This window comes from Petaurus breviceps, unplaced genomic scaffold, assembly GCF_028583685.1.
Source record: "Petaurus breviceps papuanus isolate PSGF00001 unplaced genomic scaffold, PetGlider_PUasm1.0 174, whole genome shotgun sequence".
NCBI classification, from domain to species: Eukaryota; Metazoa; Chordata; class Mammalia; order Diprotodontia; family Petauridae; genus Petaurus; species Petaurus breviceps.
In genome coordinates, this window is record NW_027185761.1 from 10650601 (window position 1) to 10677842 (window position 27242).

General features: G+C 41.6%; 1 protein-coding gene across 1 annotated transcript in view; it reads right to left on the reverse strand.

The window, feature by feature from the left end:
* Window positions 1–4519: 4519 nt before the first annotated feature.
* BLVRA (biliverdin reductase A) overlaps window positions 4520–27242 on the reverse strand; it is a 43828-nt gene continuing 21105 nt past the window's right edge. Inside the window, exons 3-8 of the mRNA XM_069083735.1 lie at window positions 26849–26970; window positions 22404–22523; window positions 20597–20694; window positions 14897–15004; window positions 13230–13401; window positions 4520–4923 (exon numbers count right to left, since the gene is read on the reverse strand). Coding sequence (XP_068939836.1) covers window positions 4626–4923; window positions 13230–13401; window positions 14897–15004; window positions 20597–20694; window positions 22404–22523; window positions 26849–26970 — 918 coding nt within the window. The 3' untranslated portion in view covers window positions 4520–4625. The remainder of the gene's footprint in view (window positions 4924–13229; window positions 13402–14896; window positions 15005–20596; window positions 20695–22403; window positions 22524–26848; window positions 26971–27242) is intronic.

Below are 27242 nucleotides of genomic sequence, written 5' to 3' on the forward strand. Positions count from 1 at the left end.
AGGGAGGGAAGGAGGGAGGGAAGGAAGGAAGGAAGGAAGGAAGGAAGGAAGGAAGGAAGGAAGGAAGGAAGGAAGGAAGGAAGGAAGAACCTTCCTAACAGAACTGTCCAAAAGTGAAATGGGTTACTTTAAGAGTAAGTTAGATCCTTATCACTGAAGATCTTTAAAGGAAGACTAGAAGTCAATGAGTTGCTCCGTGAATACTGTGCTGGGTCTGGAGTCAGGAAGATCTGAGTTCAAATCTGACCTTAGGCTCTTACTGGCTGTGTGACCCTAGGCAAATTACTTAACCCTATTTGTCCCCACTTTCCTCATCTGTAAAATGAGCTGGAGAAGTAAATGGCAGACCATCCAGTATCTCTGCCAAGAAAACCCCAAATGAGGTCACAAAGAGTCAGACATGACTGAAACAGCCTACCACCACCAACAAAAGAAGTTAATGATGTTGTGGAGGGTATCATCTTCATCCTCATTATTTTGAAGACTGTCTTTCTAGCTCTCCCAAGCTAAAAGTGCAGCAGCCACTTGGGACAGCTCCCACTTGCTGACTGGCATGGAAGCTTTGACCCTGCTCCACTTCTGACTTGGGTGGACTCACTTTTCCTTAGAGAGCCCTTCATGGTTCTCCATCCCTGGGGGCTCACTATACTGGGGCTGAACTTCATAGAGATGCCTCATTAGCTTTAGACCTACTGCAGCTGAGAACTCACAATGACCCATCAGCCTCAGCCTCCCCAGTAGTCAAGATCATGGGTGTGTGCCACATTATGTTTTCCTGCTCAGGTATGAGCTGGACCAGGTAACTGCCAAGGACATTTTTATCTTTGTTGTCCTATTTTTCTTCCCTCATCTCTTCTCTGTTTCTTTTCTCTAAGCTTTCTCCCCTCATCCTTGTCCCTTCTGTAGTTCCACTTATTTCAATCCCTATCATATGTAAGATCCATGGGGAAGCTGTTTTCTCTAAAAAGATTAGTTTGGTGTCAAACCCCAATTGGCCAGCCCACCCCTATGCTAATTGCTATTAAGCCTGTGTGCTTTAAGTGCTAGGGTCCTTGTCCCTACCAAACCCTGTCTCCAGCTTCTCAGGTTTTAGGCTGCTGCCTCTGTTTGGATCTGTGGCTACTATTGTGCTAGGTGTCATAGAAACAGAGGCAGAAAAGGAAAGAGATGCTTGAAAACAATAGGAGTCTTGTATCTCTACACAAGATAAGTGGGTGAAGGTAAAAATGAAAGTGACAAGTGGAGAGAGGGAACAAGGGAAGGATGACAGGACCAGAAGCAAACACTGTCTACACCGAAAAAATTCAACTGGGTACCGGAAATGAGTTTGACTGGCTTTCACTACTATTCAGTTGGGCCAAAGTCAGTATCCAGAGGAAAGTTCATCTCAAGCAATTATTCAGAACAAGCTAAGGACTGGAAGAGAAGACATTAATTAGGTGAAGCAAAGGAGGAGGTGGATTGATGGACTGGTTTGACTTCATCTATTAATAGAGAGATGGGTTACTGCAATTTGCCTTATGCCATCTGAGTGACCTTACTACCTAGATGACTTTGGCCAAATCACTTCCCCCTCCATGGTTTCAGTTTCCTCATCTGCAAAAAGAGGGAGCTGTAATCGATGGCCCCTGAGGACTCTTCCAGGCCTAGATCTTACCAGCCGCAGACCATGCTCTCACCTACCCACCCACCAAAAAGCCAAGGTCTATATACCACAAGCATCTTGCCATGTCTACCCTCTTGCCAATGTGAGTTCGATTTACTTTCAATTTCTTGCCCTTGTTTTGGAAACAATAACCAAACCAATATTGCTACTGCTATTGGAAAGTGTGCAATCATCTTCTGCCTGCCCTGTGGCTCTACTCAGACTCCTTGTGACTGCCTAAACCAAAGCTCTCTTCCCCACCATCACTCTCTTGTATGTGATGGATCTCCTATTTAAAACAGATGCTCCTTGAAGGCAGGAACTGTCCCACATTTGACCCAAAGCCTTGCAGAGGGCTTGGAACCAAGTAGGTACTGAATAATTTCGTTGTTTAATTGGTGTTCCTATAAAATACACATTAGCAGAAGGAAGAAAACTCTTCTACTGCATTGGCAGAGAGAGGTAGATCAGTTATTTTTTACATCGGTCAACAATCAGTAAACAAACATTTATGAAGCATCTGCTGTATGTTAGGTACTGTGTTAAGTGCTAGGGATATAAATATGAAAAAAGAAAAACAGTCCCTGAGCTCAAGGAGGGAAGACACACACAAAAGGAAAAGGAAGGGGGGGGGGGAAGAGAAGGTATCTAAAATGAAGGCTTAGTGGGGAAGTCAGAGAAGTCCCAAAGTAGTGCAGCCAGATGGGAAATGAGATGTCTGGTGCCTTGGGTTTGGATTCTCCACTATCATCTTTACTGCTACATAGCAAACTATGGGTCATAGACCCAACCTCAGGGGAAGCAAAGAAGACACCCAGTCCAATACCCTTATTTTATGTAATTGAGACACAGAGGGGTTAAGCCAGTGATCTGCCCGAATAGAAGAGCTGGGATTCAAACACAAGGCCTCTTTCCACTCCATGAACTTATGACTTCACATTTGGACATTTAATCTTCAACAAGTTCACCTCTAGAAACTGAGTTTTGTAATTTATTGACCTGGCCACTAAAAAGTGGCAGATGTGTTGGTTTCATGGTCCGATCTACGAGGTCAATTCTGTTTGAGCCATTCATATCCTACTAGGAGTTGGATTTGCAAGCTATTATCTTTCTACTAAAGATGAGGATTTAGCTGAATGATCTACAAAGGGAATCTACGGCAGCTAGAACATGCCTAGTTAGTTTCTCCTCTGTGCTACCTGGTGGAAGAACAAAACCCTGAACTCTCCAGAAGAAATTAAAAGGGTTTGTGGTAAAGTTGCGCACAGAAATTCAGGTCTCTGCATTTGCAAAGATTTAAGAGTCACCAGAGAGGGAAAATGAAATGGGCCTAGATTTAAACAGAAAGAATAGAACAGGCTGGATTGTACTTGGGAGAATGTACAGTGGCTTTCAATTTCCCCAAAATTCACCCTGAAATGAAAACCCATCTTTTTAAAATACCAATATTGTGCCAGTTATGCAAATCATGGATTATCACATTCTCCAAGGAATTTACATTGCTCCTGACCTAAAGGGCAAGGAAGAGGCATACAGTGAGTATAAGGAGGGTACAGCATATTGCTTGGCAATGGCTAACTCTATGCCAAAAGTGTTATATATCAACCAATCCAGCCTTCTTAACCTTTTTTTTTTTTGGTCCATGGCCCCTTGGACAATTTGAAGGACATCTATAGACATTTTAGGAGATATTTTTAAAATAATATACACAGAATTATGAAGGAAACAAATTATACTGAAATATTATGAGAACATTAAAAACAAAACTAGAACCAGGTTAAAAACCTATGATCTAGATGCATGACAAGAAAAGTCATGAAGAAAGAGGCAAATAACATGCTGTCCCAGTATCCACATCATCAAAGAGAAAGCCTCAGAACATTGGGTTGATCCCTAGCAGAGAATATATGGGAGAATATGGACGAGAGTCACGTGGGATGAGAATTCATGAAAGAAACAGACTTCGTTCCTCACCACTGGAGCAAGACTTCACACTGATGAGTTTGTGGAAGTAACCAAGCAGTGAAGAATAAAACAAAATCATTGAATCCCAAATCTGGAAAGGGCTTCAGGGATGACTGCTTCCAACCCATGTCTGAGAGGGAATATTCTTAAAAACAGACCTGCAAAGAGATCATCAACCTTTCGATGATAGAGAACTCACTATAGCAGTTATGAAAAGTACCTGGCAAACCTTAAAGTGATTTATAAATGTGAGTTGTTATTTTAATGACCTCTGGAGGCAATCCATTCTACTTTTGGATAGGCTAATCATCATTAGTAAGAATTTCTCTAATAAAAAGGCTTTCTTTCTTTCCCTCCTCTGTTCTCTCCCCCGCCTTTTTCTGTCTCTTTCCCTCCCTTCCTCTTTTCCTTCCTCCCTCCCTCCCTCTCCCTCTCCTTCTCTCTCTCTTATTCATTCCACTCCTCCCCTTCCATTTCTCCCTCTCACTTTCATAAACTGCTCTCAGCTCTGCCCTCTATTGTCAAACGTTCCAAGTCTTAGCCTTCTTCCACAAGGGAAGACATTCAATTCTACATCTTCCCTATCCACACAGCCTTGCAGATGCTTGAAGGTAGTCCTTACCTTCAGTACCCATTCCCACCTGAAGTCTTCTTATCTCTAAGATAAACAATGTCGGTTTCTTCAACTCCATCTTAATTTATGGCTTGGTTTTGAATACTCTTCATGATCTTGGTTGGGAACCTCTGGATGCACTCCAGCTTTTCACTGTCCTTTCTAAAATGTAGGGTCCAGAACAAGACCCCAAACTGGAGGTGTGGTGTGATCAGGACAGAGCATGTTCTGGTATGACACTTACTTCTACCTACCCACTGAGCCCAGAGCTGATGACAAAAAGCAAAACCATGACATCCCTAAGCAAACCTTTTTAATGGGAAAAACAAAAAAAATCAGCCCCACAACCCCAGTATTCTTTTCTAAGACTGCAAAGAACTCTGAAATCCCCTCTTGGAGAAGTCATATTTTGCCTTCTGATCCTCTCAAGGGCTCCTCTTTTTTGGGGTGTTGACAGTACTTCTGGATTTCATCAGCGATTCCCAGGCAATGCAAGATGTGTTTCTTCTCCTTGGCCAGATCCTCGGAGGACATCTGACCCAAAAGTTTCTTGACAAATATATCTTGGTCTCTCAGGAAAATATTCTTGTGTCCTTGAGTTAGAGGAGGGATACTTTCCAAGTGACCACATTCAAAAAGGAAATTAATATGCCTCTCACGTTTCAGGCCAGGGCCTCTTTCTTCAATCCAAGTCAGTGGCCTGCTCAAAGAGAAAGAAATCATGGGATTAGATCTTCTGTAAGAAGCATTACAGTCTGTTGGAATTCAACAGGACGAACAATTATGGCTCATATCCTTCTTCCATGACTGCATTTCTCTAAAACTTCAAGTTGGTTTGATTTTGTTGCTACCCACCAACCTCCACAAGGATACGATTACCATTCCTGATAGACGGCCCTGTCAATTGGTACATTATTAGGAAGTTTAAAGCTCAGGGAAGAGAAGTCATTCTTTCATTCATTTTTTATCAAATGCTGGCTCTGCACAGTCCTAGCAAAAAATTGGTGTCATGATAAGGACTGAAGGACACACGCCCATGTGTTCCTGGAATAACCAAACCTCATATATTTCACTGAATTAAGAACCTTTTCTCCTTCCTCAAACTTTTTCTTCCGTGCTCATTGCTTCAGCTTTGTTCAGTCATTTTCAGTCGTGTCCAACTCTTCATGACTCCATTTTGGGCTTTCTTGGCAAAGACACTGAAGTGGTTTATCATTTCCTTCTCCAGCTCATTTTACAGCTGAGGAAACTGAAGCAAACAGGGTTAAGTGACTTGCCCAGGGTCAACAGCCAGTAGGTGCATAAGGCCAGATTTGAACTCAGGAAGATGAGACTTGTTGACTACAGGCCTGGTGCTTTATCCACTATGCCAACAACTACCCCACTTGAGCAACAAGACACTAAAACATAGCTAGGATAGAATCCACAAAGGAGAATACTCAAGACTTTGACTCTGGGGAAGATCATTCTTTGAGACGACTTGCCAAACCAATCCACAACAAATATTTATTAATTCGCTACTATGTGGCAAGATAGCCATGGGTGGACACTTTGGAGTCATGGAGATTCAAGTCTTGCCTCTGACACATAATGGCTGTATGACCCTGGGAAAGTTACCTAACCTCTCAGCATTCTACACAACTCTTAGGCTCTGAGGTGCAGAGAAGGTGCTGACCCACATGAGAAACGAGTTCCTTTAGTTAGGGGTTCCCTGGGACAATGAAATACGGCTCTAGTTTCTATTCTCTAATTCTAGGTGCTAGACACTGTGTTATAAGCAGGGGATACAAGGACAAAAAATGAAAAACAGTCCCTGCCCTCAAGGGGCTTATATTCTACTGCTGAATACAGGGAGTAAGCAGAGAAGTATAGACATATTTATGTTGCTGTTTACAAGGCCTCTAGGGCAGGGGTGAGGAAGGTTTTATTCTATTAAAGTTCATTGACCTACTGGGGGGAAAAATCAAGGATTATATAAATGAGGAAAACAATGTATTTTTCATAAGAAAAATAAATATGAAATGTTCCATTTACCTTCTTTGTAAAACAGGGAAGATAAAACTCTAATAAATAAATAATTGAAAATATGCTTTAGTTATATAAATAACAACAATAATAATAGCTAGCATTTATATGATCCCTTAATGTTTTCAAAGTACTTTGCATGTATTATATCATTTGAAGATGGTGATATACATAAAAGAAGACAGAGGGGTGAAGGAGAGAGAAGTCATTGAAGAAGAGGTAACCAAGAAAAGGCAACTTGTTTATTGGGGTGTGGGTGATAACATGACAGGGTTGACCAGGAGAGGCCAAGCTGACTAAGGCAAAGAGAAGTGTGAGGTACCATGATTGTAAGCCATAGGTTATCTACACTTTTTCATATTATATGGTGATGGTAAGTCCAGTGATTGTAGCAAAAGGACATCAAAGCCCAGCAGACAAATCTGGTCCCTCACCGAATCAAAGACCAAGATACTAGAAGTACCCATACAGAGAGAATGAAAGAAAAAAGAAAGTGAGAAACACTTCACATGGGAAATGACTCATAAACATAGAAAAATAAACATAGGGTCAAAAGGTGGGAAAAATAATGAAATAGAATTATCATGTAGTGACATGTCCATCTCATGGTCTTTGCTACTTAAGACTTTTAAAATCCTGTTGTGTTAGCAAGAGGCATGTACATGAGTTAAACTTCCAATGAAGTTAATATGTTGTGCTAATGCTTAGTACTTGTACTAATGTTTGTACTAATGTTTTACAAATGTTTACCCTCATTAAGTGAATAAATGTCCATTTTTCAATGTTTTCAATACTTTTAAGCAATCTGAGGACATCTTGTAAATTGAGATATGAATTATTTTTAAAAGTATATACCATACAATTATGATTACTGTTGTTTTCTCTGTTAGCACACAGATCTTTCTCAGTAATCCAAGTTTTAAGTGTTTTTTTAAAAATCATGAAATATTCTGGCTTTTTGTTTGTAGAGTATTATAAATATGTTTATAGTTTTTTAATTGATAAATTTATATCATACATACAAATTTGTGTGTATGCTTTTCATTAAATATTTATTTAGCCAAGAAAACCAAAAAATACTGTTGTGTTTCACAATCACAATTAGTGGGTATCCCTGTATGACAGAAATAAGCCAGAGAATGAATCTGGCCCATGAGCCAATGGGGTGTGTGTGTGTGTGTGTGTGTGTGTGTGTGTGTGTGTGTGTGTGTGCTTTCCCCTAGCTCTTTTGTGTAGACCATGCTTTGTACCAAACATTCCAATAAAAGTGCTTGGGTTCACATGCAGTAAACATCTGTCACTTTGCCCTTCCTTAAGAAAAACCCTCATATTCACAGTTTTCCCAACTCAAAGAAGATTCACTTCACTAACAGGGCCACCAGAGCCTTCACAGAGAAATTGAACCTTCCTCTCAACCACCAACTCCTTGCTTCCCAACAGGCCAGTCTACAGAAAGACACTCACAAGAACAATGAAGTAACCTCTGTGTCTGCAAGACACAGCTTTCTTCTTGAACATTAACCAGTGCCACAGGGGGTTTCAAAGATGTCTGCTGTTCCTCAGACCCCTCACTGAGGGCTATTTTAGGGCTCTCCCCAGGCACTGCTCCACTTTAGTCTGGCATGACAAACTCATCGATAACTCGAGGAAAGAAATGCTATCCCCTGAGACAGCTCACAGAGGAGTCTTAATACAAAGTGACTAGTCCCAGGAAGAAGCTGTTGCAATGACATCCGGCAGGAGCCTGAGAGAAGCCTCAGGTTTTAGATATAAAATCCACCCTCTCATTGCCCTGTCTCAAGCAGGAAAGACTAAGTCTTCATACAGATGGTAAGAATGACCTCTCTTTATATCATACCTTGTTCCTGGACACACATAACAGGTCAACTCAACAAGTACTGATCAAGTCTGATGCAAGTCTCCTATGTGGACCAGTATTCAATTATTTCTTTGTTGCCCTTTAATTGATCAATATTCACATCTTGGGGCAGCCAGGTAGCAGAGAGAGTAAAAGCACCAGCCCCAGTGTCAGGATGACCTGGGGATCGAATCCGGGCTCAGACACTTAGCACCCACCCAGAAATACCTGGCCATGTAACCTTGAGCAAGTTACTTAACCCCGATTGCTTTAAAAAAATTTTAAAAAAATTCACATCTGGTACCTGTCACGAGGGCAAGGAATTCAGGAGATGGACACGTTTTCAGTTAGTCCTAAAAGTATTCTCTCATTAATAAATTTCTGTCTTGGTCATTCATTCTCTCATTTTTCTCTTTTCTCCCCTCGATTCAAAAAGAGGGGAGGACCTGATGGTAAGAATTGTCAAGATTATTTGGTTATGTCTCCATGTATCTAATATGCAAATTTAATTGTGTTGCCTGGTTTTCATATGCTTAAGTGACATTCACATAAATAAATCAAGATCTGAGTAACTAGGTGGGTTTCACATAACTTTTTTTTTCATCAAAGTCTAGGGCTTTCTTCTGAAACTGGTTAAATATAAATTTGAGGAATTCCTAAGTCTAGAGGAAAAGCCAAAAAAATAGTGACCTACCTCTTTCAATGACTTTAAAAATCTCCTGATACTCTGACTCAGATGGGAAAAAGAAAAGTGAAGGGGAAATACAACTGGGGAATGTAAAAATAAGAAGTCCACATAAACCATTTCACAGAGGGGCTTCAAAGACCACCTAAGGACAAGCTAATCTCTAGACATACCTTTAAGAAGCAGCAGAATATAGCAGAAAGAAGGCTGGACTTAGCATCAAGAAGACCTGAATTCAAATCCTATCTCAGAGATTTACTAGAGGGCAGCTTGGTGGTGCCATAGTGCATAGAGCATTGGGCCTGGAGTCAGGAAGGCTCATCTTCCTAAATCTGACTTCAGACACTTACTAGCTGTGTGACCCTGGGCAAATCACTCAACCTCTATCTCAGTTTCCTCATCTATAAAATAGGGACAATAATAACACCTATATCACAGGGTTGTTGTGAAGATTGAATGAAATAATGCATAACATAAAGCACTTATAAATGTTAACCAGTATCATCTTCATCACCATCATCATCACCACCATCATCACCACCATCATCACCATCATCATCGCCATCATCACCATCATCATCACCACCATCATCACCACCATCACCACTATCATCACCATCATCACCATCATCATCACCACCATCATCACCATCATCATCACCATTATCATAACTGCCATCATCATCATCATCACCATCATCATTATCATCATTGTAGTCATAAGCAGAATACCTGGAGCCTTGAGAGACCTGGATTCAACCAGGCTACATAATTCTAGGAAAGTCACTTAACCTCTCTGAGTTCCAGCTTCCTAATATGTAAAGTGGGAATAATTATACTTGCATTACCTACTTCTCACATAGGTGCTTTCTAAACCTGAGGGTGCTATTAACTTAGAGTTTTTGTTATTATTATAATTATTATTATTACATAAACCCATTTCTCTCGCTCCACAGACAGGAAATCAGCATGACTATGATCCTCCTTTAGGTTACAATTATTTCTGATTTCACCAACAGTCCTAAGAGCTGGGGCAGGGGGGAGAGAAGAACAAACAACTAGGAAACTCTGGTGGTCTTTGAAGCCAAGGCTTTTCTTAATGCATGGTTATATTCTAGACCATAAGCTCTAGAGCTCAGAGATTACCTAGTCAGATTGCCTAGTCCAACCTATACACAAAAATGAATCCTCCTAACAACATAACCAGTCATTGCTTGAAGATCTTTAGTAATGGATAACCCCCATCAGTCATTCAACAACCATTTTTAAGCACCTACTATGTGCTAGGCTAGGCTAGGCAGTGGCTAAAGCACTGGGCCTGGAATCAGGAAGACCTGAGTTCAAATCTGGCCTCAGACACTTGCTAGCTGTGTGACCCTGGACAAGTCACTTAACCCTGTTTACCTCAGTTTCCTCATCTGTAACATGAACTGAAGAAGAAAATGATAAACCATTCCAGCATCTTTGCCAAGAAAACCACAAATAGGAGACATAAAGAGTCAGGCATGACTGAAAAATGACTAAACAACAGCAACAGAATGTGTTAGGCACTTTCTTTTCTCCTGTACCTGTTTGTATTTTTTTTCCTTTATGTTGTCTCCCCTATTAGACTGTGAGTTCTCGGAGAACATGACTACCTTTTGCCTTTCTTTCTTTTCCCGGCACTTAGCACGAAGCCTGACACACAGTAGGTTCCTAATAAATGCTTACTGATTGAATAGGGATAAGAAAGGCAAGGGGGGGGCATATCTTCAGGGTACTCCTGGTGTAATGGGGGAAGATATTTATCAGGGGAGCTAACCTTTACAGAAATGAGCATCAGCAGAATATCTCCACAAAGAAGGCATGGAAACGGGATGGAATAGGGCACATCCTCTTGGGGACAGCTCCAGAGTTAGTTAGGGAGTTATGGCAGCATCAAGCCTCAATGTGCCTTTTTGGCAACACTGATCATTGATCCTAATTCCATCCTTTGGGGTCAAACAAGAAAAGTCTTGTCCATTTCCATGAGATAGCCTTCCAAATTTTTGAAGAAAGTTTATTAAAGGCAAGGTCAAAAGACAAATGAAGACTGAGAGTCTATAAAAAACTATTTTTCTTCATTCTGAAGCCTCACTCCAGCCATTCAAAATTCACCCATCTCTCATGCACTGTCCACCCAGACCCCTGCCCTCTGATTGGCTGGCTTCTCCCAAAACTTCCAGTTAAAGAGGGCACCCAGGCCAGCAGGATCTCATTCCACTGCACACTCCTCTCCCAACTTTCTCCCTTTATCTCAGCCCTCCCCACCATGGCTTTTCACCTCCTCTAGAATGTAAGTTCCTCAAGGGCAGAGAGATGGTCTTTCTGCTTGTATTTTTCTTCCCAGTGTAGAAGCACAGTGCCTAGAACACAGTAAGCACTAAATAAAGGCTTGTTGACTGACCATAAACATGATCACTATCTACAGAATCACAAACAGAGCGGTCAAGGCAGGAATGGCCTTGATTGTCTAATTCAGAAAGATGGAGAATTGATGGGGCCATCCCCTGAAGTGCTTAAAAAGGCAGTTGGGGGGCAAAATGAAGGCGGCTAATGGTGACTCATTACACAAGAGAGCAGGTAACTCATCAGCCCAAGGCAGATTACAGACTAAAACTACATAAATCAATTCCAAAAAGGTTCAGATCAATTCAGGAATGTTGGGCTGGGGCCTGGCCTCTTTAGATCTTGACAGAGCTTTCTTTGCACAAGGTCAGGGCTTATAGTCTGCCAAATTGATTTAGATGCTAATAGCCAAGGAGTTACTATAAAACAGAATTTTAAAAGTTATTTAGAGGTTTTACCCAATTGGCAGCCATGCTGTTTAATGAACTTGGCCACATGCCACGTGTTACATGCCAACAGAAGAGAGTGTGTGTGTGTGTTTGTAAGAGCACTAGATCTGGAGTCGGACCTCCTAGATCCAAAGCTTGGCTCTGTTACTACCGATGTGACCTTGGATAAGTAAGTGCACTCCCCAATGCATCTGATAATTAAGAGCAGGACTATATCATTTAGAAGGTCACTTTCACCTTTCAAAACATTAACAGGGGCAGAATAAGCAAGCTTAAACAGGACTTCATACTTGGGGCTTCTCTCACAGCCTCACAAAAGTACTCAGATGGAGAGTTCTTACTTAAGTCAACACTTTTAAAAGAAAATTCCCTCTAAACTTCAAGAAACATTGGTCCTTCAAGGAATTAAAAATCAGACCATTCTGAGAAGAGTGAGGCATAGCCCTTTCCTCCCCAAAAGTATTTAGCTAGAATATAGGGAGGCCCATGCTTTATTTCTAGACCTTATACTAATTAGTTGTGTGACTTCGGTCAGGCCATTAAATCTCTTTGCACCTCAGTTTCCTCCTCTGTTAAATGGAACAATGGTACATACACAATGACTGTAAATAGAAAGAACAAGCCATGCAAAATGGACTGCAGTTCAATAATGATCACCTGCACCCAAAGAAAGGTGGAGAAAATGGTGCTCCCTCCCTTCTCTGTAGAGGTGGGGGACGTGGTATGTACTGCCAGATTCCGAAATGCATTTCCCCCACCTTTCTTTATTAATTCTTTGCTCCAAGGGGTAGTTTGCTGGGTAAGAGAAATGAGATGTGTTGGGCAATGGTGACATAAAAAAATATTTAAAAGCCTCAGAAAAAAATGTCAGTGGGATAATGGTACCTGCCCTATTTCTTCCCAGGGTCACTATGAAGTCCCAATGAGAACACAAGTGTGAAAGTGCTAACAAGGATAAAGCTCTATTTAGCTCTTTTCCTGCTTTTCTGGAGAGGCTTGGGTGTTTCTGAGAATGAAGAATAATTAGCCTTTGGACTCCCATGTGTTCTTAAAAGGATTGAGACCTGAATCAAGCCTAAAGGTCAGCTGGTTGAATCCTACAGATGATGAAACTGAGAGCCAGAGAGGTTAAGTAATTTTCCTAAATTCACACAGGCCTTACAATAGCAGAGCCAAGATTTGAACCCAAGGTCTTCTGATTCTGGGCAGCTAGGTGGCTCAGTGGATAGAGCTCTGGACCTGGAGTCAGAAAGACTCATCTTCTTGAGTTCAAATCCAGTCTAAGACACCTACGAGCTGTGTGACCTTGGGCAAGTCACTTAACCCTGTTTGCCTCAGTTTCCTCATCTGTAAAATGGAGAAGGAAATGGCAAACCACTCCAGTATCTTTGCCAAGAAAACCCCAAATGGGGTTACAAAGAGTTGGACACGACTGAAAATGACTGAACAACAACTTTTAATTGTAAACCTAGTCTTCCCTTTCCACTCTAATGTGCCACCTCATAATCCTCCCAATCTCCCAACTCACAAACAGTATTGTCCTGAACAATCAATGAAATAAGAGCTATAAAAGGGTTCAAGTTCCCACAGTCACCCCCATCCCCACTTCCTGACCCACTCACCTCTTGTTCACGGTCTCCAAGTTTACAGTCATTTTCTGATATTGATTCTCCTTCTGCTCTTCCATGGTGGCCGAAATGAGGGCAAGCTCCCCAAAAAGACTCACCAGCCAGGACAGGCGGGCGATGCTACTAAATGCAAGAAAGCCAAAGCGTTCTTTCTCAAAGGGACCACCTGTGGGAAGATCCAGAGCACTGGCTAGCAATAAAGAACAGAATAAAAAGAACTACCCCATTGTTCCATTGCCGGGCCTGGGGCAAACCCGGGAAGGAAGATTTACAGGGCCGGGGTCTTATCAACTCCCTGGTCACCGAATTTGCTGGGTATTTGAGGTCATTCATTCCTCTGCTTTCTTCAGTTTTCTCATATGCATGTGGCTACTTATTATAGTTAACATTTTTTTTACAAAAGCGCTTTATAAATACATGATCTCATTTGATCATCAAAATGACCCTGTGAGGTAGGTACAATTATTATCTTCATTTTACAGATGAGGAAGCTGAGGTACAAAGAGGTTAACTGTCTTGTCCAGAGTCACACAACTAGTAAGGGGCTGAGACAGGGTGTGACTTCAGGTTTTCCTGACTCCAAATCCAGTATTCTCTCAACTATGCCTCCTAGCTACTTGCAAAGCAGAAAGAATCCTAGCATCCTCTGGGAAAGGGAGGTCCCCAGCATGATGGGTAGACTTCCTATGGATTCTTTATTGGAGGACATAAGGATGTACGGACTGGACCATTGTTTGTTCTTGAAGGGGGCCGACAACATCACCAGGGCAAGGTCTTGACTTGCATGTGAACTGGATTTAAGTGAGATAGAGCTGTAAGCTATTTGGGAATACCCACACTGGTGTGCTCACTGGTGCCCTGACCTCTAAAACAATGATGCTAAACTCAATGGAAATAATAATTAACATGTATATATCACCCACTATGTGCTAACTTCTTTAAAAGTTCACTTTTGCTAAGGTCTCTAAAATTATCTCATTTGATCCTCACTGCAACCCTGGGAGGTAAAAGCTATTATCATCCCCATTTTACAGATATGGAAACTGAGGCAAACAGCAGTTAAGTGACTTGCCCAGGATCACACAACTAGTAGGCATCTGAGGCTGAACTGTTCAACCTAGCTGCCAAGGGAAGGGGGTGGCAGAGCACTACACCGTCCAGGAGGATCCTTGAAGACTACATATTGACTTAGAAAACCACACGTTTATCAATTTCTTTTTTATTAATACATTGACATTAAAATTAGATAAGAACTATATTTTAATCTGATTCAGACAGTGGCTGCTGAACGTTTGATACCCCTGAGTAACAGCATACTGGTGACAATCACTGCTACCACAACTAGCATTTATCAAGAGTTTATTATGTACTAAGTGATAAAGATTCTAGGAAAGGTTAAAAATAAAGTTCTGCAGAGGTGAGGAGGGAGAGCATTCCAGGCAGGAGGTGGCTAGCCAATGAAATGGGACGTGGGAGGGGCCACAAAACCAATCCACTTGCCTTTTGTTAAACTGATTCTGTCATCGTTAAAATGTGCAGTATCCAATCTGGGTGTCACTCAAGATTGCAATCCTTGTTTTGTGGGCTTATTTGATGGTGTTTCTCTGGATGGTTATCAAGCTTACAAGAATTAAGAAGAAGAAAAAAGAAAGGAAAGAAACCTGTAAAGTGGAGGGTTCCTTCCAACAGCTCTTTCCCACTCGCTTCATTTTTCAAGAAAGCAAAGTCTTCCGTCAGGAGCTCAATGTGCTCTTCGTGTAGGACTTTTCCTGTGCAGGAAACAAGGAGGGTCACCATGAGGGCACAGTGTACTGCATCTTCTCTGGGACAGAATGGGTGTAATGGAGAGCAGCTTAAGGAAAAGTACAATGATTGACAGACACACAAGAGGTGGGGGAGGAGGAATCGGGAGGAATTAGTATTTGTGACTGCTTGTCCAAAGAGTTGGGAGGTTCTGTCCTATGACAGATGGGCAAGCCAGAATGCTCACAGTGACTGGGAAGGATGGGATGCTGGATTCCTAAAGATAGGGGGAAATTATACAGGTTTCTATATTGAGGACTAGAAACTTTTCACACCATTAGTGGGCTATTTCAGGATCAAAGGGCTTGAAAAAGTTCAGACATCCAACCACTTCATTTTACAGATGTGGAAACTGAAAATCAGAGTGGTTAATTGACCTGACCAAGGTCATACCACTATTAAGTGTCAGAGACAGGCTTCAAACTCTGGTCTCTTGGCTTTAGGACAGTGTACTTTTTACCACACCCACCAGCTAGAGTAGTATTGATTATTTATAATTTCAATAAAATATAATACCCAAAATGCACTAGCAATATGAAATTAATCTCCTGGGGGTATTATATTTACAAAGTGCTTTTCTTGAAACAATCCCTTGAGGAAGGTAGGACAGATAGTATCTCCATTTTAGAAATGAGGAAACTAAGGCTGAGAGAGGTAATAGGACTGACTCACAGTCACACAGTTACTAAGCATTGGAGCCAGGACTCAAAACAAGATCTCCTGTCTCCTTTTTTCCAGAAGATCCCAAGCTTCTGGTGTTTACCTACAAAGAACTCAGACACAAGTTTTCTATGTCTGGACACCCAGAACATGCATAGTAGGAGACTTCAAAGTGCCCAATGCACAGAGAAGATGGAAACCTTATCCTAAATCCAGGTGCCCCTTTCCTCTCCATAAAGAAGGATCTAAGCACTGATCTCTGCATGTCACTGTTGAATCCCAGGAGCGGCAGGAGCAAGCTGTCCCCTGAGTAAGCTGTCAGCCTCAGTCCTTAGCTAAAAGGCCACAGCTGCATTTCTTACAGGGGAGAATAAAAAGGCACATCTTGGAGCCCAGTACCTTGTGACCTGCTGTCGCAACTAATTACAGAGTTCAAGGCTGACGCGGCTGAGAAAAGCCCCAGATCATACTAAGCTTGAGGCTCTTCGGTTGCTCAGGGCCCTCTGGGGACTTGCTAACACAACCACTGGAAATTGTGAAAGGTCCTCCTTCCAATTTGACTTAGTTAACAGGCAGGCATGTGCATTTATATGTTTAAAGCAAATAAGGGTCAAAATCCTGGCTCTCTGACACCTGTAATCTCAGACCTTTCTCTGGGCCTCAGTTTCCTCATTTGTAAAATAAGAGGGTTGGGCTAAATGGCCTTTAAGTTTTCTCCAATTTTAAATGTATGTCATATTATACTTTCATGTGCTAATTATTCCCTCCAACTCCCAAACTAATCCCTGATACACTGTGGAACAAAGTCCTATAAAGCATGGCAGAGTTAAGTATGGTAAAGTAGATTTAACGCTAGAAAGAATCACTGGATAAGAAGATCACAGGTTTAGAGCCAGAAGGGACCTCAGAGGCCATCTAGTGCAACCACCTCATTTCACAGGTGGGGAAACCAAAGCCTGGAGAAGCTAAGGGCCTTCAAGGTCACATGGCTGGAGTGGGGTAGGACCAGGCTGGAACCCAAGTTCTTTAGTCAATTGCCGGGCTCTTTCCATTCTATCAGGTTGAGCTCAAAAGCATCTTGTCCAAGGCCTCAGTTTACAGAAAGGACACAAAAGGCCAAGACGTGGAAATGCCCCATCTGAGGCACTCTAGCCAGTATGCAAAGCCAAGTTAGCAGAGACCAACAGGACTCTATTCGTGACTGGGCACTGAATTTTTTAAAACATTTTTAGAACAGGGATTCAAATGTAGGTAAAAATATTTTAATTATATAATATGCTCTGTGTTTATATATACATTTATAGCCCTCACAGTACTCTAAGCACTTATGTGCCTCAGGCATTAATCAGAGAAGAACCAAAGGGGCACTTCATCCTAAGGCAGGGATCTGCTCGGCTGTCCCTTCACAGACAAGCCTGCCAGAGAAGCAGCCTCGCCAAGAAAAGACAGCAATAAACCACATGCACAAACACAGGCGCGAAGCAGAACCTCAATGAACCCTTGCTTCCTTCACCCCTGCACAAAAGGCAAATTAACAACAACAAAAATCAGCAAATTAGGAAGGGATTCCCCAAAAAGCGAACGATTCCAAGTGTGGCTGTGTAAAGAGTCCAGGGTGGGGTGTCCAGGTACTTCTAGCTCCAGACTGACTGACACTAACTAGTTGTGCATCCTTAGGAAAGTTACTTATCTAGCCTGTGCTTCAGTTTCCTTATCTGTCAAACGGGTATAACTAATACTTTCCCAGCCTACCTTACATAAGGATTATGTGAGAATCAAGCGAAAAGGAGGAGGAGGAGATCAGGAGAAGGGAAAGGAGGAAGAAGAGAAGGAGGAGGAGGAGGAGGGGGAGGAGGAGGAGGAGAAGGAGGAGGAGGAAGAAGAGGAGAAGAAAAGATAGAAAGAAAAATAGGAACAAAGGAAGAAATTAAGGGAAGGAAGAAGGGTAGAGAAGGAGGGAGGGAGAGAGAAAGGAAAAAAGGAAGGGAGGGAGATAGGAAGGAAGGAAGGATTTATTAAGTCATTAATATATGCCAGGCACTGAACTAATGCTTTACAATGAGAGTCTCACTTGATCCTCACAACAACCCTGGGAGATAGGTGCTATTATGATCTTCATTTAGAGATAAAGAAACTGAGGCAAACAGAGGTTAAGTGACTTACCCAGGATCACACAACTAATAAGTGTCTCAGGTTGGTTTGAACTCAAGCTTTCTTGACTTCAGGACCAGCATTTTATTCACTGAACTATTTAAGCTGTAGTAATAATGATAATTATTATTATAGCACTAATATAGTGATTTAGGGCTTATAAAATGCTTTATATGTATATATATATATATCTCATTTGATACACACAACAGCTCTGTAAGGAAGGTGCTATTATTATCCCTATTTTACAGATGAAGAAATTAAGGCTCAGAAATGTTAAACTTGACTTGTCCAGGGTTATACAGATTAGTAAGTGGTGGAGGCAAGATTCAAACCCAGAACTTCCTGATTTCAGGTCCAGGATTCTTTGCCTGGGTGAACCTTCGAAAAGTTAAAGGTACCGCACAATAGCCAGAAGTCATTCATTCCATGTCCTGCCATCAGCAGACATTCAGGGAGGAACTCAGACTCTGCCTACACTCAGCTCCCCTCCTGGACCATGAGAAATGACTTCCCAAATGATGGCCCTGAAGCACAGTAACCAACCCCCAAAGAAAGATTGGGTTCAGAGAAAAATAGAATATTGAGCTGGAGAAGCCCTAAGCAATAACTGAATCCAAGTTCTTCATTTTGTAGATGAAGAAATCCAAATGCAGAGAAATAAAGTGATGCCTGAGGTCATCCAGGTAATAAGTCTTAGAGATGGGATTAGAATTCAGATCTTCTGAGTCAAAATCCAATACTCTAAATACTATGCTAGGGCCTGCAGGCAGCAACACTCCTTAGTCCCCCAGAACCAAATAAAAATGCAATTAAGAAATATTTAACGAAATAAACAAGCTTCCGATAGAACATAGATAATGTTGATATATGGTTTTCTGCAGCCTGCAGGGATTCACATATGCGGTTTAATGGCCCTCATCTCTATATGAGCTTGATGCCACAGCTCTGTGTCATGCTGGCTCCTTAATCTGTTTATTATATTCTATTTGCTAAGACAGAAAAATGAACTAATATATTTTATTTTTAACTGTTTTACGGCTTGTGCTTTTTCTTTTTTCTTTTCTTTTTAATTTATGGAATAAAACAAAGATTTCCAAAACATAGTACAATAAAAAAGATGATTGCACTAATTGTACTAATACATTTTAGACTTCTCAATGCAAAGATGAAACTTAAAGGGCCTGGGAAAACCTCTGTTAATTTCTGGGAATGGGCTATACATGTACATTGGGCACTGAAAGACTTAGCACTATTTTCCTCGGTAGATAATGTGAACATTACAGTTATGGAACTACTAAGTCATCATGCTTTAGTAAACAGACAAACAACACTGTATTTGAAGTCAGCAGACATAGGTTTTGAATCAAAGACCAGAGTTTTGGTTCTGATTCTACCATGTAATAAATCTATGACTGTGGACAAGTGATTTCATCTCCTTGAGCCTCAGTTTCCTCATCTGTAAAATGAGAATAATAATACCTGCATTACCTACTTCATAAGGCTGCTCTAGGGAATCAAGCAATAAAACAACATATAACATGCAAAGGAATATATAAATATCCATCATTGTTATGGAATTAGAATAATTCCAGAGGAGTACAACTCTGGTGGACAGTAATAACATCACCGTAAAACCAAGGTAAGATAGCAGGCCTCCAGTTGCAATTTCAAAAGGTATTTCTCCAGTCCCATAGACAAAATTTTAGCCAAATGGTTTGGTATCCAACTATCAAGAATAACCATCCCCTAAATGGTCAAAGAATATGAACAGGCAGTTTTCAGACAAAGAAATCAAAGCTATCTGTAGTCACATGAAAAAATGCTCTAAATCACTATTGATTAGAGAAATGCAAATTAAAACAACTCTGAGGTACTACCTCAGACCTATCAGATTGGCTAATATGACAAAAAAGGAAAATGTTGGATGTTGGAGGGGATGTGGGAAAACTGAGACTCCAATGCATTGTTGATGGAGTTGTGAAATGATCCAACCATTCTGCAGAGCAATCTGGAACTATGTCCAAAGGGCTATAAAACTGTGCCTACCCTTTGAACCAGCAATAGCACTTCTAAGTCTATATCCCAAAGACATAAAAAAGGGAAAAGGACCTATTTGTACAAAAATATTTACAGCATCTCTTTTTGTGGTGGCTAAGAATTAGAAATTGAAGGGATGCCCATCAATCAGAGAATGGCTAAACAAGCTGTGGTACATGGTTGTAATGGAATATTATTGTGCTATAAGAAATGACAAGCAAGATGATTTCAGAAAAACCTGGAAAGACTTGAATGAACTGATACATAGTGAAATGAACAGAACCAGGAGAATGGTGTATATAGTAACAGCAATGTTGTACAATGAAGAACTGTGAATGATTGAAGTATTCACAGCAATACAATGGTCTAAAACAATTCCAAGTGACTAATGATGAAGCATATTATCAGCCGCCAGAGAAAGAAATCATATTATTTGAATTCAGACTAAAGCATGCTATTTTTCTACTTTCTTTTTCTTTTTTTCAAGTCTTCTTATGCAAAATGACTAATATGGAAATGTTTTCCATGATTGCATATGTATAACCTATATCTGATTGCTTACTGTCTTAGGGAAGACAGAAGGGGAAGGGAGGGATAGAATTTGGAATTCAAAACTTTATTCAGTAAATATTTTTAAATTGTTTTAACATGAAATTGGGGGGGGAATAAAATATATTAAAAAAATTTTTTTAAAGAATAACCATTACCTTTCTCCTCTGCTTTCTTCCAGAGCTCCTGGGCTGATGCCAGAGACAAAGCCATTGGATATTCCACAAGCACATGTTTGCCAGCATCGAGAAACTGCCTTTTGAGTAAAAGGGATAAATATGAAAATTAAATTTCAAAAAAGTTTCCAAAATTCCAAACACAGAGAGCAATGAATGGCAGGCACCTTTTGTGAGTGAGTGTGTGTGTCTGTCTGCAAGAAGCTACAGGAAAAAATAGAAACCAGAAAATACAAAGAGGAGAAACAATCCCTGAAAGATCTTCCATCCCCAGCACTGACAATAGTACTCTGAAGGTTCCATTTGATGCCAAATCAATTCAACTCAATCCAATTGATGGTTTGTGAGATCTGGGTGGGGAGGAAGGAGAAGAGCAGGGACCTATTGGAGAGCTAGAGATTAGTGAAAAGGGCAAGGAACTAAGTAAGCATCAGGTAAGCCTGGCTTGAACCCTGTCTCTTGACACGATTTGGGTAAATATGAACAAATCACTTAAAACCTCTGATAATGTCCTCTCCTACATAAAACAGGGCTAATCATATAGGTCACACATACTTCCCAGTGTGGGTATCAGATGAGATGAAGCAAGTAAAGCATTATATAAGTGTCAACTGTTAGTTATAATAATGATGTTACATGGATTACTATGCTGGGTGCTGGGGGAGATACAAAGTTTGGATATGACAAGGGATGTGACATACATACATTCAAAGGAACACAGAATTTAGAATATGAAAGGCCATTATGGATAATCTTGTCAAATCTCCTCACTTTATAGAGAGGGAAACTGAGGCCCACTGGAGTTGGGAGATTTATGTTTAGCATAGCACCTGGCAAACATAATTAATGGCACTTAATAAATGTTTATTGATTGATTTGCTTACCTAAAGTCACCTACCTAACGAGTGGTAGAGATAGGATTTGAACCCAGGTGGCTCAGTGGCTAGAGTACTGGACTTGGAATCAGGAAGACTCATCTTCCTGAGTTCAAATCTGGCCTCAGATAGGTATTCGTTGTGTGACCCCGGGTAAGTCGCTTAACCTCTGTGGGGCTCAGTTTCCTCATCGTAAAATGAGCTGGAGAAAGAAATAGCAGACCACCCCAGTATCTCTGCAAAGAAAGCCCTAAATAGGGTCACCAGGAGTTGGACACGACTGAGCAAGAACGAGTCATTACCCCAAATGCAGGATTCTTTCAAATATGATACACAGTAAAATACGATGAGAGCGGTAAAAATGTACAAAACAAAGAGGTTTGTGAGATCTGGGTGGGGAGGAAGGAGCAGAGCAGGATGTTAGTGTCTTGAAGTGACTTCCTGAATGATGCCATTTGAATTGGTTTTTCAAGGTTGGGGAGGAATTTCGAAAGCTAAAGAGAAGACAGATCATTCAAGCAGGTACCAGTAAGGACTCAGAGGCAGGAAAGCAGGAAGCAAGTCGGCCAGCTTGGAATAGTATGAGATAGGCTGGAAGGCTGGTATGGTGCCAGGCCATGGAGGTCCTTGAATGTCAGGCAGAGGAGCTTGAACTTTACCAAGGAATCACAGAAGATTTCTGAACACAGGAATGACCTGACCACCATTAGTCTCTTCTTCCTTCTCTACCTCGTATGCCCTAAGTAACATGGTCCCTGCCTACATTTCAATTCACCTTTGGGGTGGACTGGCATTCAAAGGAGTCGATATTCACAGCTCATTAGACGCTAGCATCTGCCCAGTTCGTTAGGCAGCTCCCGCCAGACGAGGAGGACTGCAGTCCAGAGACACAGATACAGAGACTGACAACCGACCTGATATACGTCTCATGGCTAACGTTCTCACTGCAGATGTAGGCGACATCAACTTCTGTGCTGGAAAGCGCGTCTTGCAGAGAGATCTGCTTCGCCTCATTAATGTTACCAAGTTCTCGCCTAGGAAAGCCACAGGGAAAGAGAGAAGTGAGAATCAAAAATAAATAGGTCATCCAGTCTGAGAAACAAACACCATTCCCTTTCCATCCACCAAGAAGTCCAGGCCACAGTATTCAGGAATCACAGAAGTCTCTCCCTTCCTCCATCAACCCCTCTCTCATGTTCAGGTCATTCCCCACTGGGTCCATCCATCTGATGGAAACAAATGCGTCCCCGGAAGTGGCTACAGACCACAGTCCTTTGTAGCTAGCTCACAGCAGCACTACCATACTCATTTACCAAAGTGGAATGGAACATTGGAACCCCACAGCAGACCCTAACTCAGATCCTTTGGGCAGAGCTTTTCGGTTGCTAGTAGAAGGGATTCTGTTTACAAATTCTGCAAAACTCAGTCACCTCTTGGAACCCAAATCACCCCACAAAGATGAAGATAATGCTATTGTTATTATTTTTATTCCTTTCCATGTGCATAGGGCTTTGAAGTACTCTGACAAACACCCATCTATTTGATCCCCACAACAATCCTGTTAGATGTGCATGGCAAAGATTATTATCCATATTTTCTGAATGAGGAAACTGAGGCCCAGAAAAGTAAAGTGACAAGGTCACAAACTGGCAAAGCAAGGGCTAGAATTCAAGGCTTCTGTTTCCTAATCTTAGAATCACAGACTGTTCAAACTAGAACTTAGATGTCACTTATTCTCACTCTCTCATTTTACAGATGAGGAAACTGAGACCCACAGAGGTTAAATGACTTGCCCAAGGTCATACAGGTAGAAAGCAGCAAAGGCGGGACTTGGGCCCAGTCTTCCTGACTGCCAACTGCTTCCTGACGTGCAAAGGCTCCCTCTCACATATCTCAACAGTTCTGCCTGATTCTACATCACTGTGATGCCACATCATGTGTGTGGCCTTCCCAAAAGGCTACAGTCAATTAAAACCAGTTTTGTGGAAATCATTGGGGTCACCCCAAGAGATACTGACAGAGGCTGACTCCCTTGAGAAAAGCTCTAGCAGCTAATTTTAACAACAGCAACAAAGACACTAAAAATCACAATAACAACTATTGGCATTTATATAGCGCTCTAAGGTTTGCAAAGCACATACTAGCTAGTATCTAACTTGACCTCAATAACATTCCAGGGAAGCACTTTCTATAGACATTGCTATCACCATTTTGTAGATGAGAAAACTGAGGCTCAGACAACACAAATAACTAGTCAATAGTCACACAACTAGTAGTTTTAAGAAGCGGGACTCCAAATCCAGCAGGCTCTGCCCACAACACATTGCTTCATTGCCCGGGTATTCACTAGGGGACTAGAGAACAGGATGCTGGGTGTGATAGAACTTCCAGACAAGTTCTTGGTGGACTCCAGGAGCTCAGGAGTTCTGAGCTGCAGTGGGCTAAGCTTGATCAGATGTCTGCCCTATGGCTAGTATCAGCAGTATGGTGAGCCCCCAAACTGCCTAAGGACAGTGGGGTAGGAAGCCAAGTCAGAAATAAAGCAGTTCGAAGCTCCCATGCTGATCAGGAGAGGGATCTGGCCAATGAGTGATTGCTGTACTTCTAGCCTAGGTGACACATGGGGACCTAGTCTCAAAAAAATAAAAATAGTGGTGCTGCCCACCCACAGAAGAGTGGGTGTCACGCCCAATGGGGCAAAAGGCAAGATGGAGTCATAGAGAGACTCGGTCAATCAATAAGCTTTTATCAGATGCCTACTGTGTGCCAGACACTGTGATTATGAGTTATGGATACAAAGACAAAACTCAAACATTTAAGACTACATTCCATCAGGGACAGGAAGGATAACATGTATACAATAAATTCTTAAATAATATATACACAGTAACTACAAAGTACTTCGGAGGAAGGAGAGACGCTGGGCAGAAAGGAGCATTTGTAAGGAGCTCTGAGGTAAACTTGGGCTTTTAAAAAGTGAAGAGAAGGGGTGACTAGGTGATGCAGTGAATAGAGCACCAGCCCTGGAGTCAGGAGGACCTGAGTTCAAATCCGACCTCAGATACTTGATGCTCACTAGCTGTGTGACCTTTGGCAAGTCACTTAACCCCAATTGCCCTGCCTTCCTCCTCCAAAAAGCCAAAAAAAAAAAAAAGAGTGAAGAGAAAGGGTGTTTCAGGCATGGGGGACAGCTAGTGCAGAGGTATGGTGATGATGGGAGATGGAATAAAAAGAAGCCAGTTTGGCTGGACCACCAAAAACCTGAAGGTGACTCTGCTCACCTGTGCATTCAGAGGAGAGGCCTCCTGAGCTAAATGTGGAGAAGGAGACCCAATGTCACCCTCGAGAAGTGGAGAAATGAGCGATTAAAGCATTTATCAATGACTTTATACCTGTAAATCACTGTGCTAAGTACTGGGGGTACAACAAGAAAACAGGACGACCCCTGCACATATGCAAAGGGAAGCTACAAGACATATGGAAGATGTTCGCTGAAAGTCAGATGGAAAGGTCCCCTGGTCCCATGGATACAGAGGCAAAGCAGATGGTTGCTGTTGTTCAGTTGTTTTTCAGTCGTGTCCAACTCTTTGTGACCCCCATTTGGGGTTTTCTTGGCAGAAATACTGAAGTGGTTTGCCATTTCCTTCTCCATCTCATTTTACAGATGAGGAAACTGAGGCAAACAGGGTTAAATGGCTTGTCCAGGGTCACTGCGGCCAGATTTAAACTCAGGAAGATGAGTCTTCCTAACTCCAGGCCCAGCACTCTAACCACTGTACCACCCAGCTGCCCCCAAAGCAGATGGTAATGCCTCTTATTTAACATCATCATTTCCACTATCAGAATCATATTCGTTTCTGATATTGAACCATTTGATGGGATTTGGGTGGTAAGAATTTTCTTTTCTGGGTCTTCTCCACAGGGGCTGTTTCCCCAGGTAATGGCTGTGGATACTGGGCTGAAAGCATTGCCATTCTAAAGGCCCTTCAGTTCAGGGCCCTGGCCTTTCTCCAGCAGGGCCTGAGCAGGAGTGGTGGTGATCTGACCTGCCTGACATGTGCTGCCTCCTGTCTCTCCCCCAGGTACCCTACTTGCTAGCCCTTATGTGTAGCAGTTGGTGGGACAGCTGACCCCTTCTCCCTAAGACTTACCTCTCCAAATACTGACTGTGAGTGATGGGCTGGAGGAAGGACTGGTGGTCTGGGGGATTCTGACATTCCCAGGGCTCCTGTGCTTAAGTGCATGTGGGTGCCAGCTGGCTATCACCTATTGCTAGTGGTGATGAAGGAGGAGGACCCTTTCTCCAATCCACAATGATGGCTGCTGCAGCTGGGCTAGAAGTAGGACTGGTGGTTCAGGGATTCCCAGGCTCTTGGGTTCAGGGTCCTAAATTGTTTTCACTAACTAGGAAGAGTCAAGGGAGGGTGGTGGTTTGACCATGCTGTCCTCTCTCTGCCTCTCTGTCTCTCTCTCTGTCTCTGTCTCTGTTTCTCTCTCTTTCTCTGAGGTGTTATGGCAAGCTCATTTCCTACATGCTCACAAAACTCTGGAGACACAGGAGAGGTATGTTAGAAAGAGTATGGCATCTGCAATCAAAAGACCTGACTTTGAGTCTTAACTCTAACACTCATCAGCTGAGTGACTACAGGCCAGTCACTTAACATGTCTCAGTTTCTTCAGGAGCAAAGTAGGAATAATAACACCTTCACCACCAATTTCATACGGCTGTCACACACACACACACACACACACACAAAGCTTTAGAAACCTAAAAATGCTATACAAATATGTTATAAATATTTACATATATAATAATGCCATGCAATACAAAAGTCATATACAAATATGTTATATTTACATATGTAATAATGCCATACAATATAAAAGTCATATATAAATGTTATAAATATTTACATATATAATAATGCCATGCAATACAAAAGTCATATACAAATATGTTATAAATATTTACATATGTAATAATGCCATACAATATAAAAGTCATATATAAATGTTATAAATATTTACATACATAATAATGCCATGCAATATAAAAGTCATATAGAAATATGTTATAAGTATTTACATATATAATAATGCCATGCAATATAAAAGTCCTATGCAAATGTTATTGATTGCATATAGGTACCTATACACATGTGTGGGTATAGTAACAAAACTTCTAATATGAGTACCGATAGAGAATGTCAAAGCAACAAGAACACAGTTGTAGGGAAATAAGGAAACAGGATATAAAGAATCCTTCCTTTTCGAAGCACTTATCAAGCAATCAGACAATAACTATTTATTGAATGCTTGTTGAATGTAGGGTCTGAGACCCGACTTGGAAATCACTAACCTGGATACAAATCCAATCAGTTTCAGAGGGCTGGGAGGAAGCTGGGGAGTCTGCAAATCCCTAATCCGCACAGATCCAGCCCTGCCAACGCCAACCACCACGACACCAAACATTCTTTCTGGCTGCAAAAGAATAAGAGTTTGAAAAGAAGATGCAGGTGTTTAGGAGGAGCTGCAAACAATCAAACAAACAACATTTTTAAAAAGGAGAATATGAGATCACAAATTGAGAGCCAGGAGGGATGGTAGAGTCCATCTGGTCTGATCCTCTTATTTTTCCTGATTATGAGGAAAATAAGTCCCATAGGAGTTAAGTGACCAGTTCACAAATGTAGGATTTGAACACTGGACCTCTGACTCCTGAGTCAAAGCTCTTTCCCTTGCATGATGCTGCT